Here is a 17,581-nt window from a genome sequence, read left to right as displayed (position 1 = left end):
GGAATATTACCGTACAAGATGCTTAACAAGGCGAAAAAGAACACTGTAAATAGGTACTTTGATTTTAGAACTTCACTGCCCAACTGAACCTGGAAGCTACAGATTATCTTACCAAGCCACCACTTTCTTCATTGTTCTTCACAGCATCAACCCACTGTCTCCTCCAGTAGCCTATACTTCCATCCTAAATTCTACAATTTATCTGAATTTACTATCTTCCTCCAGTTCATTAAAACTGTCAAGAAAAAGAACATACCAGAAATGACAAAAAACAAAAAAAAAAAAAAAGATTCTGGTGGGAAACAGAGCAAACATGTAAAATCCAGCTAGGAGAATTTAATAATTGACCTAAAACTCCTACTCTACTGATACTGTAAAATGCAACTTATTTTACCTTCTGGGGTAATTGTAATTAGGATAAAAGCTTTTCAACTTTTCGACCAAATCTTTGATTCTAAAGTCATATGATGAACATAGATATCTACCCTCTGCCTCTGTCTTCTTATATACCAGCAAGATTGCATCGGCCACATGACGAACCGACCTATACTATCTGCTGATTCGAATCCATCTGCTTTCCATAATAGTAGTTTTCAAAAGTAAAATCAATGAGCAAAGATCAATTTTTTAATTTAATGCCAATTTTACAACATTTTTTTACAATATTAACGTGATAACAGATTAACACTATCATGTCAGCTCTTACCACACCTAAAGCACTATTAGAAACAAACGGTCATTCTTACATAAGAAATAATTGTTTCTTATTATGAACGGTTATTCTTTTTGTGAGAAACAATCATTTCTTTGGTCTAATCAAAATCATTTTGTATCTTTTATGTGGTGGAGTTGACGTGACAACGCTTACTCACTTGTCACATTGGAGCTGCTTATGAAAAAAAGATTACGAGGGTAACGTTACTCATAATTAGTGACATTGAAGTCTTGTTCTTAGCTTGAATATTTCTTCGTAAAATTATGACATCCACCAGTCATAACCTGGCTCACATCCCAGTAACAATCATACATTTTTGTTTTATTTCCATTAAGGTTCAGCTTATGCCCAAAACTTAGTCCTAATTCGTGCACCCCAACAGGATATGATTGTTGATCGCAGCGTTATTAATTATTGAAAATTTGTATGGTCTAATACGGTAAAACTGAATGAAAAGAAATAGAGAAACCTCTCTAAAACTTCAGGAGGTATAAGCTGCTGTTGTTCATGGTGGATTGCAGCAATGGCCCAATAACTATGGATGGACAAACTGTCACTATGTTGAGTTGAGTTCACCTCTCTTGGCATAATTCAAAGCTTCACTTTCTGCCATTGTTTTGCCAAAGCAATACCATTGCTGATGTTCATATTGACAGGTTAGCTAACAGTGAAACAATAAAGAAAGAAACAACTTTTAGTAATATAATTAAATAGCGGTTCTAAATTAATTTCGTTAGTCAGACACCTACGTTGCCTTGCAAAATTCTAAGTCAGTGCCGCATTCCTCGTCCATGGGCTTATCCCTGGGCCAATTTGGGTTTAGCCCAACAGCCCCAACAGATGACACAACCACAACCTTCTTCCCTTCGGCTTTCACACATGCGTTTAGAACATTCTTGGTGCCATTAACAGATGGTTGGATGAGTTGTACCTGCACTGTATAACGAATCCCACATCGGAAGCGCATTGGGAAGGTCCTGGGCTTATAAATGGGAGGAGTCCCTCCACCTAATAGGTTAGCCTTTTGGGTGTGAAACTCCCAGTCTGCCCGATCCATCTTTCGATGTCCCGTCAAGTGCCTACGTAGGAGCGTTCACGTGTGATTATGGGTCCACACTAGAGTGAGGTGGACGGATAGGCAGGGAGTCCCACCTGTGACAAGGGCATCACAGGATTGGGTGGGAGAAAATGTAACGAATCCCACATCGGAAGCGTATTGGGGAGGTCTTGGGCGTATAAATGGAAAGAGTCTCTCATCTAATAGGTTATCCTTTTGGGTGTGAAACTCCCCGCCGGTGACAACTGGTAGCATGAGACTTTCATATATTTCTGTCGTCCACTCTATTACCAAAGACTTAATTATAAGGTTTATAATATAGGATCCTATGTCATTTATGCTTGGATTTATAATGGAAAATTATATTCTTCCAGATGTTTACAAACTTGAAAAGGTTGTAACGAAAACCTTATGCTAGCTGACACAGAGACATAGGGGTTACAGACATTGTCATTAATTATCTCAAACAACCAAGATGAAGATGATTCCCACAAGGAGTAACATGTCTTGTCTCTTCTAAAATACCATCTTTGGATCAATTTCTTCTTAGAAGCATACATATTTAAGGTTCCAAGCTATCAGGCCTCGGTCTATAAGTAAATGGAAGCCACGGAGTTGCCATTGAAAGTATCCTAAATGTTGTTGTGAAAAATGATATTGATTCATTTAAATTGAACGTAGACCTTATGAGTATGTAATATTTATATAATATATACCTATAAAAAATTTATGTTTCTATTATGTGCATGATTCTCTGTTTATAGACTTAAAAATACAAATAAATGAATTATTTGACTTCAGTATAGCATATTGAAATCAACTGTTACTTCAATTATGATCATACCAGTAGTTAGTTGTTAGTATATCTGAAAAAATGATGGTGTAAGTCGAAATTTATTTCAAACTGCATTTAAAGAGAACAGAAGATAGCAACATTGATTTCTCAACCATGAAATGACATGAATATGGTTTATCAGTAAAACCAGCTGTTCTAAGCTTTATGGAGGATGCCCTTCTCTTCATAATTCATGACAGCGTCTCTAAGGATTTCTTCTAGTGGCCGGTACTTCCATCCCAGCTTCTGCAATCTCTCTGAACTCAGATTTGCTTCATAGTCATCCTCAGTGAAACTGTAATGACGTTCATTGAATCAATAACAAAATAAGTGAAAGTGCCTCATTTTTTGAATTTAAATCATGTGTGACATTCAGGAATTACCTTTTAGAGTAACTATAGTTTGGAAAAATGCTCTTCAACTTGTGCACCAGTGCCTGCATTTTGATTTGATACGAAGTACATATATATCTTCCTTTTGCTTCAGGCTTCTCATAAACCAGCAAAAGCGCCTCCGCCACATCGCGTACATCTACGAGGGGTCGATCTGTGTCTTCCACCGTTTTATGTCCATCTGATTTTCATGTCATTTATGGCGATTAGTATTGAAGTATACAAGATAAGCTGTGACAGTATAAATAAATAAATAACCAGTTAACAATATGTATTGAAGTAATGAGAGGAAGAAGAAACCTGTCAAAAGCGCTAGGAGCAGTAAGCTACTGGCATTGATTGTGGGTTGCAGCATTGGCCCAATCACAATTGATGGACAAACTGTCACAATGTCAAGTCCACCCTTCTCTGCATACTCCAAAGCTTCTGTCTCTGCCATTGTTTTGGCAAGGCTATAAAAGTTCTGGCATTCATTAGAGCAAGGAGTTTAATTCTTATCTAAACCCTTAAAAAAAGGAACTGAGAACTCTAGTATGATGATCTGTTGGAGTCGTGAAATATGAAACACTTGAACCTCTGTAATCCTTGCTATTGAAGCCTATTAAGCAGAAAAGCCATAGCATCTAAAGTATCGTGGAACCATTGGTGATAGTATCGTGATGTTTCTCCTAGTCTACTTATAAAAGATGTGTAAAATTTGATTATTAGTTCGATACCTTATTTGCCTTGCAAGCTTCCTTGTCAGACCAGCAATTCTCATCCATGACCTGATTCTTTGGCCAATTTGGGTTCAGTCCAACAGCAGCTATAGATGAAACAACCACAACCTTTTTGGCTTTTGCCTTCAAACAAGCATCAAGTACATTCCGTGTACCAACCACAGCTGGTTCAATAAAATCTACCTGCAAAACCTTTTCTTAATGGAAAACCACAGATGATATCATAAAAAGCAAGCTGCTCATAGTACACGTAGAAACAAACTGGAAAGTAACTTGAAATCTTGCCTCAGGATTTGGAACACTTCCTACAGGAACAGGGCAAGCAACATGGAAAACCCCAGTGCAGCCCGCAATGGCAGCACAAAGACCTTCATAGTCCAATAAATTTGCCTTGAAGAGTTGCAAATTCTCTGAAGCGTTTTCCAATTTCTTCAGATGAGCGTTCTTCTCGTCACCTGTATATATAATTATCAACTTTCATCATGATCCATATGAGTACATAAAGGCCTCAGTAGTTTAATATATAATATAGCTGACACAAATCTTCAGTGCTTTTAGTATTAAGATGATATTATAAAGAAAGAAGAAGATTACTTGGTTCTCTAACTGTTCCATGGACCATGTATCCCTTCAAAAGGAGAAATTTGACCAGCCATGAAGCTACATAACCTCCTGCTCCAGTCACACACACTCTCTCTTTCTCTTCAACTGCTCTCGTCGTCATCTCACTCACCCTCTCCGACTTCAGTTTTACTTAATATTTTTCTCTTCTCTCAATCCAGTTTTGTTAAAACGGCAGAATACTCCAGATGAATAACAATATTAAAATGCCGACCCAGCATCAACCGCTTTATTTGTCAAGACAAAACACACCTGACAAGTCAATATCTGCGTTTTGGTTCTCGTCCTTGGCTGTATCCCAATTTCGAATTTTGATATACACCCATTTCTACTCGACCCGTTTAGACTTTAAAGAATTATTATTCGCTTAAAAGAAATTTAAACCATATTAGAGCAAGGACATGGACAATATTCTCAATATTGAAAGGCCTTCTGTGATCTGGTTTTATTGGCTGCTTTTAGATAAGAATGCAATTTTCACCTTAACTGAAGCATAGACATGATTCTTGATTTTTTAACCACTTCGATTATCACAAAGGATGCTGAAAGTGAGTCCATTAACCAGTAGGTATTAATGGATTAAACAATAGGGATTGCCTGTAATACTTATCATTAAGCCAAGTATCTTTTGACAAATATGCAGTTGAAAAATCTATCTTTATCCAACAAGAAAAAAGCTGTAAGATGAAGGCATAGTTGGCAGTTTATGTTTGCTAAGTTAGGTGAATGTCAATCATTGAGTGATCAAAGTCTAGCAGGAAATAAGAAAGAAGATATTATTTTGACTTATATCAATATATTCAAATGATGCACAAGTGGGTTCGATTATTAAGCATTCCTAAGCAATAACATTTTTTTTTTTTTTATATGACTTAGGGTGTTTGGATCAGCTTACACATACCTAAACTAATCCTTCGAGATCCTAGAATTATCGGTCAGGTACGACCTCCAGTGTCATCCCTATTAGAAACCGTGGAGACTCAAACTCGAGAGATTATATTAGATTCTCCTCTTACTCTTTTACCTTAAAACGAACTCGAACTTAAGAGATCATGTTAAATCTATCTCCGTTAGCAATAACATACTCAAGAATATGCTTATATAGTAATATTTTTTGACATTTGATTAATGGTTACAAAGTCGAGAAGATAAACCCAAATGTCTATTCCTGTTTTTTTTTTTTTTAATTTAAGATTCCAGCCTTGCTTTTGCAACTTTTCTGAATGATGAGTAAAAAAACCACTAATTCTCGCTCTTTATGTGAATCTATTAGAAAACAACTGAATAAAGCATAATATATAATGCAAAGTTAAACTCGCTATATACAATTTCAATTACACAAATCAACAAGCTTATACAAATGTTCTTTCCTAACTAATTTCAATTTAAAAAAGGCACAGAATCAGGGGGGGAACTTCAAAATGAGTGCAAAAGGTAGAGGTAGAGCTCTAACAGCCGGTATATATGGTGTCTCTTCATCATTCATCAACATGAAAAGGCCAATCAAGAACCATTGGCCGGAGTCCAAAAATAAAAACAAGAGGGATTGTTTCACTTTCTAGTTCCTTCTGTTATCTTCAAAATTGTAATCTTCCATTGACTATTTCGATGTTTAAAAGTTGAATCTGGTTAACTTTTTAGGTAAATGATCATTTCATTTGTGTAAGATTTTTTTCTATATCCTGTCTTACCTTACAGATTCTGAAATCATAGCTTTGTTGTTTCTATGCACTATTATTGTGGTTGTTGGCATAAAAAACCCCTGGATGTCATCTAGATTCTTCAAGTGTACTTAATTTATCAATTGACTCTGAGACACAAAAGAACACAGAAAAGATGGGTCCAAAATGAGTGCAAGAGGCATAATTATGGTATATCTTCGTCGATATGCCGAGGCTCCAATCCAAACGCAAAAACAATTGTGGGATTGTTTTACTTTCTTGTGCTCATCTTCAAAATTTTGTTGTCCACTGACTATTTTGATCTTTACACCTTGAAACTGGTTAATGGAGGTTTACAATAATTTCTGTAAGATTTTTTATTTTTCCAGTACTGAAAAAAATCCATTCTCAGATATTTATTAACCTTGAAAACATTATTATTACACCAAACATATCCTCCTTCTACGCAGATAGAAGTGGACGCATATATTAAAATGACAACTTTCTTAATTTAAGATCCCAGCTTTCTTGTAGCTCTCAACGGAATCAACGAAAGTCTCCTCCAATGGCCGGTAACTCCAACCCAGCTTCTGCAACTTTTCTGAAGTTAGCACTCTTTCCTCCACTGGCTCGGTGAAGCTGCCAACGCAAAAGTGATGTTGTGAACAAATCATATACAAGTAATTATAAGTCAAGCTTGTTGAGTATATATTCATCAAAATGACACTCACTTTTTAGGATATTTGTAGTTAGGATATATGCTCTTCACTTTATCAACAAATTCCTGAGCTCTGATAATGTATGCTGTGCATATATATCTCCCTTCTGCCTCAGGCTTTTCATATGCCAAAAGTAAGGCTTCAGCAACATCCCGCACATCAACTATCATCCGCAGCTTGTTTTCCACTGTCTCGTAACCTTCTGTACAGCCAGATCGCGAGAATACCAATCGAATGAGAAGACTAAACCTCAAATGAAACATGCAAGGAATCATGTTTCAGAGGAAAAATCAGTAACCACACAGACACAAAGAACTCATTTATGATCACAAACATGCAAATAAAACAACCTTGTTACTGATGGGAGCGTGACCTAAATCATACATTTATAACAAATAATCCAAGGTAGGCATAGTACAATTAGGTACCTTTCAAAAGTTTAACAAGTACTAGGCTACTCGAGTTCAATGTGGATTGCAAAAGTGGCCCGAGAATAAGGGTGGGACAAACGCTCACAACATCAAGCCCAGTTCTTTTTCCAAACTCCAGAGCCTCACTTTCAGCTTCCGTTTTGGAAAGACAATACCAGTTCTGGTAAGAACATAAAAAACTCAACATTCACTGTATACTACTAAACAAAACATTTTCTGCTCTAATTACATCTCAAAATTGTCAGCAATAGAAAAATAAAGAATAGCGAGAGCAATTCATCTGAATTTGATGTACTGGTAAATTCAACAGGTGTTACCTTAGTTGTTCTGCAATATTCCTTATCAGACCAACAAGTCTCATCCATCACTCGATCCTTGGGCCAACTGGGGTTCAAGCCAACAGCAGCTCCAGAAGACACAAAAACAAATCTCTTAATTTTTGCCTCAACAGATGCTTTCAGCACATTGAGTGTACCCTTTACAGCAGGTTCAATTACCTCTACCTGCAGCATAGTATTTGAAATGGGAAAGAGAATAAAACACCACTTTTAAGAAAAATATTTAATACATAAAATCAATCGAAAGTGAATGATAATACACATCCATTTGACACTTCAACTGCCTTGGTCTTCTTTTTCCTTTTTTGTGAGACCATTAAATAATGTGATCAGCTCTATTACAAGCGTTGAGGTATTGTTGCTCGCTTTCTTATTTATTTCTATGTAAAACTGTATGTCTTTAGAAAAACTATTTAATAAAGAATACAATTGTAAATAAGAATATAATTTAAGAGTTCTATTAAAAATTGAAATATGAATCCTATTGGAATTAGAATATCTCGTATCCTCTCTATAAATATAAGGGTGAGAACCAATTCAAAGTTACGAGAAAATGAGCAAATGTGATTATGTGAGAACACAAGATATTCGATGTAAGGGTTATTAAACACCATGGAGAGAGTGTCTTAAAACCTGGGATCGTTTCCACTCTAGGTATTAGATTGAGCATGCTTAGAAACTATGATTGTTTCTGCTTTGTTTTATGTACCAGGTTTATGGTATTATGTACTTTTGTATATTGGGCTCATGAAACTATAGTCGATTTCTCTCATTCGTGAATGTAGGCGGGTCATGCTGAACCACGTAAATATCATGTCTCTTTATATGGTGTGATTGTATACCTACGTTATTAATCTCGAATGTATTTTTTCAGTTGTGCGATCTCCTAACAAGTGGCATCAGAGCTCCAAGTTGCGACCTGGGAGATGAGTTCTTTCAAGATGGTGAATGCACATAAGAGACAAACTACAACAGGTTTGAAGTTGTAGGTGGATTGGTTCTCAAATCTTGGCGACAAAATTTGGCATGGCTACTGTGCCATTGTATGCTAGCAAAATTAGACATGGTTACTCTTTGTAAATAGGAATAAAATTTATGAGTCTTATTAGGAATTGAAATATGAATCATATTAGAATTAGAATATCTACGTATCCTACCTACAAATATAGAGGTAAGAACCAATTCAAGGTTATGAGAGAATGTGAGAACACAAGGTATTTAATGTAAGGGTTATTAAACACCATGGGGAGAATGTCTTAGAAATTGGGATCGTTTCCACTCTAGGTACTGGGTTGAGTGTGCTTAGAAACTATGATTGTTTCTGCTCTGTTTTATGTACCGGGTTTATGGTGTTGTATACTCTTGTATATTGTGTTCATAAAACTATAGTGAATTTCTTTCATTCGTAGATATAAGCGGGTCATGCTGAACCACGTAAATATCATGTCTCTTTATGTGGTGTGATTGTATTCCTACGTTATTAATCTCAAATATATTTTTTCAGTTGTGCAATCTCCTAACAAGTGGTATCAAAGCTCCAAGTTGCGGCCTGGGAGATGAGTTCTTTCAAGATGGTGAATGCACATAAGAGACAGACTACAACAAGTTTTAGGTTATAGGTCGATTGGTTCTCAAATCTTGTCGACAAAATTTGGCATGGTTATTGTGCAATTGTATGCTAGCAAAATTAGACATAGTTACTCTTTGTAAATAGGTATAGAATTTAGGAGTTCTATTATGAATTGAAATATGAATTCTATTGGAATTGGAATATCATGTATCCTAATTACAAATATAGGGGTGCGAACCAATTCAAGGTTATGAGAGAATATGAGAACATAGGATATTTGATGTAAGTGTTATTAAACACCATGGGAGATGAGTTCTTTCAAGATGGTGAATGCATATAACAGACAGAGTACAACAGGTTTTAGGTTGTAGGTGGATTGGTTCTCAAATCTTGGTGACAAAATTTGGCATGGTTACTGTGCAATTGTATGCTAGCAAAATTGGACATGGTTACTCTTTGTAAATAGGAAAAGAATTTAGGAGTCCTATTAGGAATTGAAATATGAATCCTATTGGAATTAGAATATCCCGTATCCTACTTACAAATAGAAGAGTGAAAACCAATTCAAGGTTATGAAAGAATGTGAGAACATACGATATTTGATGTAAGTGTTGTTAAACACCATGGAGAGAGTGTCTTAGAAACTGGGATCGTTTCCACTCTAGATATAGGTTGAGTGTGGTTAGAAACTATAATTGTTTCTGCTCTGTTTTATGTACCAGGTTTATGGTATTGTGTACTCTTGTATATTGTATTTATAAAACTATGGTAGATTTCTCTCATCCATGGATGTAAACGGATCATGTCAAACCACGTAAATATCATGTCTCTTTATGTGATTGTATTCCTACATTATTAATCTCGAATGTATTTTTTCCGCTGTGCGATCTCCTAACAACAAGGGTATGATGAATGCAAGCAATAATATTATTAAAAAGATGACGATACTTAGGCCTTCTTGCCTCAGGATTCGGTACAGTGGTTGATGGAACAGGACTGGCTACATGGAAGACTCCAGTGCATCCAACAATGGCGGAATAAACAGAATTGTAATCCAGTACATCAGCCTTGAAGAGTTTCAGATTCTCAGATGCTTTCTCAAGTTTATATAAATGAGCATTCTTCTCATCACCTGCACCAATTTTGAGAAATTCACCATAAAACACCCTTCAATTTATCGAGATACCGAAATATGATTCATACTGAACTGATTCCATAATAGACAACAAAAGCTGCACATGTATACATGAGCAACAATAAAGTCTTCTCTACAATACAAAACCATCAGAATCAATCAAGAAAGGATTGTTTAATACATAACTAAAATCACAAGTATACAAGCAAAAACACGATTAGAAGCCCTATTTCGGACATTAAAAGTAAAAAGAGAAAGATAATTACTGGGTTCTCTAACAGTTCCATGAACAATATAATCTCTGGAGAGTAGAAGCTTAACGATCCACGAGCCAACGAAGCCTCCAGCTCCCGTTACGCACACTCTTACTTTCTCTAATGCCATCTCCAAACCCTAACCAGTTCTCCCTGCCTCTATGAATATTGTTCCCTTCTGGGTCAATCTTAGACGTACCTTTTATATAAGCTTCTAGTTTATTCATTTCTTTCAAGTTTTTAATTCATTATTTAATCTTCTAGACCATTGTTAGGTTTAGAATAAAAAATATATATTCTGTCCATTGGGATGATGAAGATACAATCTCGATCATTTGATAAATACAAAATGAGAGCCACGGTATCTCTCTCTAATCTTTATATAATATTCTTTATCCTTCTAGACTTTTTCTTACGGTTCTTACCCCAGCAGGAATTTCAGAAATCTCTTCAAAGGCGCCAAAATCATCCTCACTGCCAAATTATAAGACCAAATGAACTCTAAGATATTATCTGAAAGACCCTGTAAGGAATTTGTGTGAGTCCATGGTTTTCTGAGGGTGTGCACTGCAGACATTTCTTCACTTTCATCAAAACCATCACCAGGCGGACATATTCTTCTTATTTCCTTTCTGTTTTATGTCATTTATAATATTTGTTCATACATATTTCTATTTATGTTGTCTGTGAAATTATTGACATTGTTGATGCTGGGAAGGTGTTGCCAAAAAAATATCATCTTGAAATTTAGCTCATTTTATTAAGAGAAAAAGCAATCGTGAGTGCTGTGTAAACACAGACGTCTCACATAATTATTAACAGATTGCAATTTACATCAGACAGAACTGGATAATGACATGAAAATGTCTACTTTCTTAATCTAAGATTCCAGCTTTCTTGTAGCTCTCTATTGAGTCAAAAAGAGTCTCCTCCAAAGGCCGGTAACTCCAACCCAGTTTCTGCAACTTTGCTGAAGTTAGCACTATTTCCTCCCCTCCCTCAGTAAAGCTGCCAACTCAAAAACAACTGTTGTGAACATATGATATCACTAGAAACAGCTATAAGTCATACTTGAGATAAATTTCAAATATGTTTTGCCTGATTTAAAAAGAATATCAATAGTATAACCATAAAAATACAGTTAGTTGATTTGAAATTCATCAAAACGAGACTTACTTTGTAGGATAAATGTAGTTAGGATATATACTCTTCAGTTTATCAACAAGTTCTTGTCCTCTGCAACTGTATGCTGTGCATATATATCTCCCTTCTACTTCAGGCTTCTCATATAATAAAACTGAGGCTTCAGCTACATCACGCACATCCACTATCATCCGCAGCCTGTTGTCCACTGACTCACAACCTTCTTCTGTACACACATATATTACAGAGAATACCGATTGGATGAGAATATTACAGACTCAAATGGAACTTAACAAGCAGTCGGCATGGACAGTTAGGTACCTTTCAATAGCTTAACAAGAATCATGCTACTTGCGTTCAATGTGGACTGCAGAATTGGCCCAAAAATAAAGGTAGGACAAATGCTCACAACATTTAGCCCAGGTCTTTTTCCATACTCCAGAGCTTCACTTTCCGCTTCCGTTTTGGCAAAAGAATACCAGTTCTGGTAAGAAAATAAAAAGCTCTGGATTCATTGTATACTAAGCAAAACACTTTCTGCTCTATAGTTACATTTCAAAATTGATGAACGTTTCATCTGAATTTTATATAAAGATAAATTCTACAGCTGCTACCTTAGTTGTTCTGCAATATTCCTTATCAGACCAACAAGTCTCATCCATCACTTGATCCTTGGGCCAACTGGGGTTGAAGGCAACAGCAGCTCCAGAAGACACAAAAACAACTCTCTTAACTTTCGCCTCAACAGATGCTTTCAGCACATTGAGTGTACCCTTTACAGCTGGTTCGATTACCTCCACCTGCATCATAGTATTTGCAATGGGAAAGAGAATAAAACACCACTTCTAAGAAGAATATTTAATACACAAAATAAATGGAAAGTGAACGATGATACACCCATTTGACACTTCAATTGCCTTGGTCTTATTTTTCTCTTTTTGTGAGACCATCAGATAACGTGATCAGCTCTATTACAAGGGTATGATGAATGCAAGCAATATTATTATTAAAAGATAACGATATTTAGGCCTTCTTGCCTCAGGATTCGATACAATGGTGGATGGAACAGGACTGGCTACATGGAAAACTCCACTGCATCCAACAATGGCAGAATAAACAGAGTTGTAATCCAGTAAATCAGCCTTGAAGAGTTTCAGATTCTCAGATGCTTTCTCAAGTTTATACAAATGAGCATTCTTCTCATCCCCTGCACCAATTTCAAGAAATTCCATTAATATAGTTCCTCTTCAAAACAAAATTGTTTAGACTAAGGTCCATGTCATAGATCTCAAAAACAGAGAGAAGAATATAATCTAGAGTAAGAATAAATAGAATAATTTTAGCACAAATACTATTAGAACAAAGCCCTATTTTGGCTATTTCAGATATTGAAAGTAAAACATAGAGAAGATAATAACTGGGTTCTCTGACAGTTCCATGAACAAAGTAGTCTTTGGAGAGAAGAAGCTTGACCACCCATGAGCCAACGAACCCACCAGCTCCTGTTACACACACTCTTTCTTTCTCTAAGGCCATCTAACCTCCACCAGTTATTACTACCTCTATGAAGATTATTTTTTCTGTCTGGATCTGTGTAGGAGTAATGTAGGAGTAATCTCGAGTTATATAAATAAGCCTCTGGTTGACTGGTTCATGCATTTCCTCTCAATTTGTACACGTCCCTTTCAATTAACAATTTATTTTTTTATAATTAATGATAAGTCATCAGTGACATCATTCTTTTTTGTAAAAGTCTGGTCAATGTTAGGTTTAATTTAAAAAACATTCTTTTGTTTGTTGGTTTGTTGGGATGATCATGTCATACATAAGAAAGAGTGCCAACATATCTCTAGTCTTCATAAGTCTCTGTATCCTTTTAGACTTTTTCTAATTTTCTTACTCTCCACAGCAATGCCAGAAATCTGTTAAAAGGCGCCAAAATCAATTTCAAAGCCAATTATAAAACCAAAACCAACCCGTGGGCTGTAAATTATAAGACACCTTGAGAATTCTTGACTTGTTTCAGGGAGCGCTGTGGCAACCATCATCTTGCTTTTAAGACTTCAGAGAGCAACTTCGCGTCTGATGTTTGTTCAAGTGATTTTATTACACTNGGGCAATGTTAGGTTTAATTTAAAAAACATACTTTTGTTTGTTGGGATGATCATATCATGTCAGACATAAGAAAGAGTGCCAACATATCTCTAGTCTTCATAAGTCTCTGTATCCTTTTAGACTTTTTCTAATTTTCTTACTCTCCACAGCAATGCCAGAAATCTGTTAAAAGGCGCCAAAATCAATTTCAAAGCCAATTATAAAACCAAAACCAACCCGTGGGCTGTAAATTATAAGACACCTTGAGAATTCTTGACTTGTTTCAGGGAGTGCTGTGGCAACCATCATCTTGCTTTTAAGACTTCAGAGAGCAACTTCGCGTCTGATGTTTGTTCAAGTGATTTTATTACACTTTCATCTGGCCAAATATCTTTTGGTAAATTGGAAAAGATGTTGAAACTTTCTGTTAGATTTTAATCAAACAAGAACTGAGTTGTGGGGGAAGGATTTAGTTGAAAGTCTCTTGAGGATTTGTGAAAGCAAGCCTCTGATTTTAAACGAGGCATCAGATATTTATTAGCAAATTGCAATTACATGCTGGTACAGAATTAGAAAAACGTTGATACAATTGTTATTATAGATGAATCGAAATGTCTAGTTTCTTAATTTAAGATTCCAGCTTTCTTATAGCTCTCAACGGAATCAATGAGAGTTTCCTCCAAGGGCCGGAAAGTCCAACCCAACCTCTGCAGTTTCTCTGAACTTAGTCTTTCTCCTTCACCTCCCTCAGTAAAGCTGCCAATATATGAGCATTTTTATGAATACTAACAAAAGCATGATACTGATGCTGTAGCCATAAACATTTCTTGGTTTGACTAGATATGCAGTAAAGCAAGGATTACCTTTTAGGATAGTTATAGTTAGGATATATACTCTTCAGGTGATCAACCAGGTTCCTTCTTGTGATCATGTGTGCCATGCATATATATCTACCTTCTGCCTCGGGCTTCTCATATGCCAGAACCAATGCTTCAGCTACATCACGCACATCAACTATCCTCCGAAGTTTGTTTTCCAATGACTCATAACCTTCTGTTTATAGACAGATGACAGAAAACTCCTGTCAGAATGAGATTATAGCCTGGATTAATGCAAGTATGCTACTTGTCAAGAAATCATGTTTTAGAGAAAATTCCTTTTCTTTACAATAAATCATCCAATACAGGCAGGCTACAATTTGGTACCTTTGAGAAGGTTAACGAGAATTAAGCTACTTGCATTCACTGTGGACTGCAGAAGTGGCCCCAATGTAAGGGGAGGACAAATGCTTACAACATCAAGCCCAGTTCTTTTTCCATACTCAAAAGCCTTACTTTCCGCTTCCGTTTTTGAAAGAGAATACCAGTTCTGGTAAGAACATAANTTGTCTGTTAGATTTTAATCAAACAAGATCCGAGTTGTGGGGGAAGGATTTAGTTGAAAGTCTCTTGAGGATTTGTGAAAGCAAGCCTCTGATTTTAAACGAGGCATCAGATATTTATTAGCAAATTGCAATTACATGCTGGTACAGAATTAGAAAAACGTTGATACAATTGTTATTATAGATGAATCGAAATGTCTAGTTTCTTAATTTAAGATTCCAGCTTTCTTATAGCTCTCAACGGAATCAATGAGAGTTTCCTCCAAGGGCCGGAAAGTCCAACCCAACCTCTGCAGTTTCTCTGAACTTAGTCTTTCTCCTTCACCTCCCTCAGTAAAGCTGCCAATATATGAGCATTTTTATGAATACTAACAAAAGCATGATACTGATGCTGTAGCCATAAACATTTCTTGGTTTGACTAGATATGCAGTAAAGCAAGGATTACCTTTTAGGATAGTTATAGTTAGGATATATACTCTTCAGGTGATCAACCAGGTTCCTTCTTGTGATCATGTGTGCCATGCATATATATCTACCTTCTGCCTCGGGCTTCTCATATGCCAGAACCAATGCTTCAGCTACATCACGCACATCAACTATCCTCCGAAGTTTGTTTTCCAATGACTCATAACCTTCTGTTTATAGACAGATGACAGAAAACTCCTGTCAGAATGAGATTATAGCCTGGATTAATGCAAGTATGCTACTTGTCAAGAAATCATGTTTTAGAGAAAATTCCTTTTCTTTACAATAAATCATCCAATACAGGCAGGCTACAATTTGGTACCTTTGAGAAGGTTAACGAGAATTAAGCTACTTGCATTCACTGTGGACTGCAGAAGTGGCCCCAATGTAAGGGGAGGACAAATGCTTACAACATCAAGCCCAGTTCTTTTTCCATACTCAAGAGCCTTACTTTCCGCTTCCGTTTTTGAAAGAGAATACCAGTTCTGGTAAGAACATAAGAAATTCTGCATCAGTGTATACTAAGCCAAACATATTCTGCAATACTTAAACACATTTTCAAAACTGTTTGCACTAACATACACAAAGATAAAGCAACTCGTCTGATATTTGAGACAAAGATGAATTCTCAAGTTACTACCTCAGTTGCTCTGCAGTGTTCCTTATCAGACCAACAAGTCTCATCCATCACCCGGTCCTTGGGCCAGGTGGGGTTGCCGACAGCAGCTGCAGAAGATGTGAGAACAAGTCGCTTAACTTTTGTCTCAAGACATGCTCTCAGCACGTTGAGTGTACCCTTTACAGCCAAATCAACCACTTCCACCTGCACCATTGTATTCTGAATATGTAAGAGAAAACAAACCACACCAGTTTTAAGCAAAATATGTAAATAAATAATATAGATGGAAAGGCAAATTCAAAATGATAGTACACCACTTTGCACACTTCAATTCCCTTGGTTCTGTTTTTTCTCTTTGGAGATAATAGAATAACGTGATCAACACTTTATGATGCATGCAAAGAATATTATTAAGAAGATAACAATATTTAGGCCTTCTTGCCTCAGGATTTGGTACGGTGCGGGATGCAACGGGGCTTGCAACATGGAAGACTACACTGCATCCAACAATCGCAGAATAGAGAGAGTCGTAATCCTGTAAGTCTGCCTTTAAGAGTTTCAGATTCTTAGATGCTTTCTCAAGTTTATGCAGATGCGCATTTTTCTCATCCTCTGCACCATATTTGCGGGATATTCACTATTAAAACACCCTCTAAATGTTTAAGGTACAAAAAATATAATTCGTTTTAAAATTACTGGATAATAACTGAATATCCAATCAAAAATGTCCTACTTGATAATTAGTGGCCATAAATCAAATGCGTCATTCATTCAATATATAAGCGATGCCAAAGATCTCAACGTACAATAGCAGCTCAATTGGAGGAGGGAGCAAGAAAGAGATTATAAACAAAATTAAGCAGAAACATGGTTGGAACAAAAGCATGAATTCAGAGAAAGGGAAAAGAAAATCACTGGGTTCTCTAACTGTTCCATGGACGAAGTAGCCTTTGGAGAGAAGAAGCTTGACGACCCACGATGCAATGAAGCCTCCAGCTCCTGTTACACACACTCTTCCTTTCTCTGAAGCCATTCCAAACCTAAACCTGTTACTACACCCTCTTCGTATTTATGAAGATTGATCTGTCAGAGGATTACTCAGCATCTTAAATAAACTTCAGTTAACTCATTTATTCTCAATTTAGAAACCCTTCTTTCAATTAATTATGTAATAGTCGACGACTAGAGTCAAATTCAACACTCTTTTTCAATCTCATGATCACCGTTTTTGGTCAAATGTTAGGTTTAATTAAGATAAATAGAGTGAATGACAATTTCTCACCCAAGGTTCGCCGTAATTACATTCTCCCACCCATAAACTTTGAAAAAAATAATTAAGATGAACATGATATTACTAAAAACTTAATAAGTCGTACTAGTATTTGTATCAAATCAAAAGAGTCCAGCTGTTCTGTAGTGTTCATTTGAATA

The 17,581-nt window shown here is 36.2% G+C and overlaps 4 protein-coding genes and 1 pseudogene across 5 annotated transcripts; all 5 read right to left on the bottom strand.

Moving 5' to 3' along the window:
* Positions 1-146: 146 nt before the first annotated feature.
* On the bottom strand, positions 147-1,682 carry LOC116128502 (annotated as a pseudogene).
* A 963-nt stretch (positions 1,683-2,645) lies between these two features.
* LOC116128627 (cinnamoyl-CoA reductase 2-like) lies at positions 2,646-4,482 on the bottom strand. Its single transcript, XM_031414381.1, has 6 exons — positions 4,313-4,482; positions 4,004-4,173; positions 3,716-3,901; positions 3,300-3,462; positions 2,991-3,180; positions 2,646-2,902 (listed from the first exon to the last, which is right to left on the bottom strand). Exons 1-6 carry the CDS (start codon positions 4,440-4,442, stop codon positions 2,764-2,766), a joined length of 978 nt encoding a protein of 325 aa, XP_031270241.1. The 5' UTR covers positions 4,443-4,482; the 3' UTR covers positions 2,646-2,763.
* A 1,844-nt stretch (positions 4,483-6,326) lies between these two features.
* On the bottom strand, positions 6,327-10,634 carry LOC116128633 (cinnamoyl-CoA reductase 2-like). The gene is made up of 6 exons (XM_031414388.1): positions 10,460-10,634; positions 10,021-10,190; positions 7,468-7,653; positions 7,148-7,310; positions 6,732-6,921; positions 6,327-6,639 (listed from the first exon to the last, which is right to left on the bottom strand). The coding sequence occupies exons 1-6, from the start codon at positions 10,575-10,577 to the stop codon at positions 6,507-6,509; spliced, it is 960 nt and encodes a 319-aa protein (XP_031270248.1). The 5' UTR covers positions 10,578-10,634; the 3' UTR covers positions 6,327-6,506.
* A 551-nt stretch (positions 10,635-11,185) lies between these two features.
* Positions 11,186-13,202, bottom strand: LOC116128603 (cinnamoyl-CoA reductase 2-like). The gene is made up of 6 exons (XM_031414351.1): positions 13,009-13,202; positions 12,628-12,797; positions 12,205-12,390; positions 11,912-12,074; positions 11,624-11,816; positions 11,186-11,455 (listed from the first exon to the last, which is right to left on the bottom strand). The coding sequence occupies exons 1-6, from the start codon at positions 13,124-13,126 to the stop codon at positions 11,323-11,325; spliced, it is 963 nt and encodes a 320-aa protein (XP_031270211.1). The 5' UTR covers positions 13,127-13,202; the 3' UTR covers positions 11,186-11,322.
* Positions 13,203-14,175: 973 nt separating this feature from the next.
* On the bottom strand, positions 14,176-17,292 carry LOC116128606 (cinnamoyl-CoA reductase 1-like). 2 transcript variants are annotated; one of them, XM_031414355.1, is made up of 6 exons: positions 17,066-17,292; positions 16,593-16,762; positions 16,172-16,354; positions 14,890-15,052; positions 14,548-14,737; positions 14,176-14,440 (listed from the first exon to the last, which is right to left on the bottom strand). In XM_031414355.1, the coding sequence occupies exons 1-6, from the start codon at positions 17,181-17,183 to the stop codon at positions 14,308-14,310; spliced, it is 957 nt and encodes a 318-aa protein (XP_031270215.1). In that variant the 5' UTR covers positions 17,184-17,292; the 3' UTR covers positions 14,176-14,307. The 2 variants fall into 2 exon arrangements, with proteins under 2 accessions (XP_031270215.1, XP_031270214.1); XM_031414354.1 differs by lacking the exons at positions 14,176-14,440; positions 14,548-14,737; positions 14,890-15,052 and adding exons at positions 15,140-15,404; positions 15,512-15,701; positions 15,854-16,016 and having other exon boundaries at positions 17,066-17,290.
* Between the last annotated feature and the right edge of the window lie 289 nt (positions 17,293-17,581).

Source organism: Pistacia vera, unplaced genomic scaffold, assembly GCF_008641045.1.
Source record: "Pistacia vera cultivar Batoury unplaced genomic scaffold, PisVer_v2 Contig200, whole genome shotgun sequence".
Classification (NCBI taxonomy): Eukaryota; Viridiplantae; Streptophyta; class Magnoliopsida; order Sapindales; family Anacardiaceae; genus Pistacia; species Pistacia vera.
The sequence above is the reverse complement of the archived record's forward strand: the minus strand, read 5'-3'. Positions and strand labels throughout refer to the sequence as shown.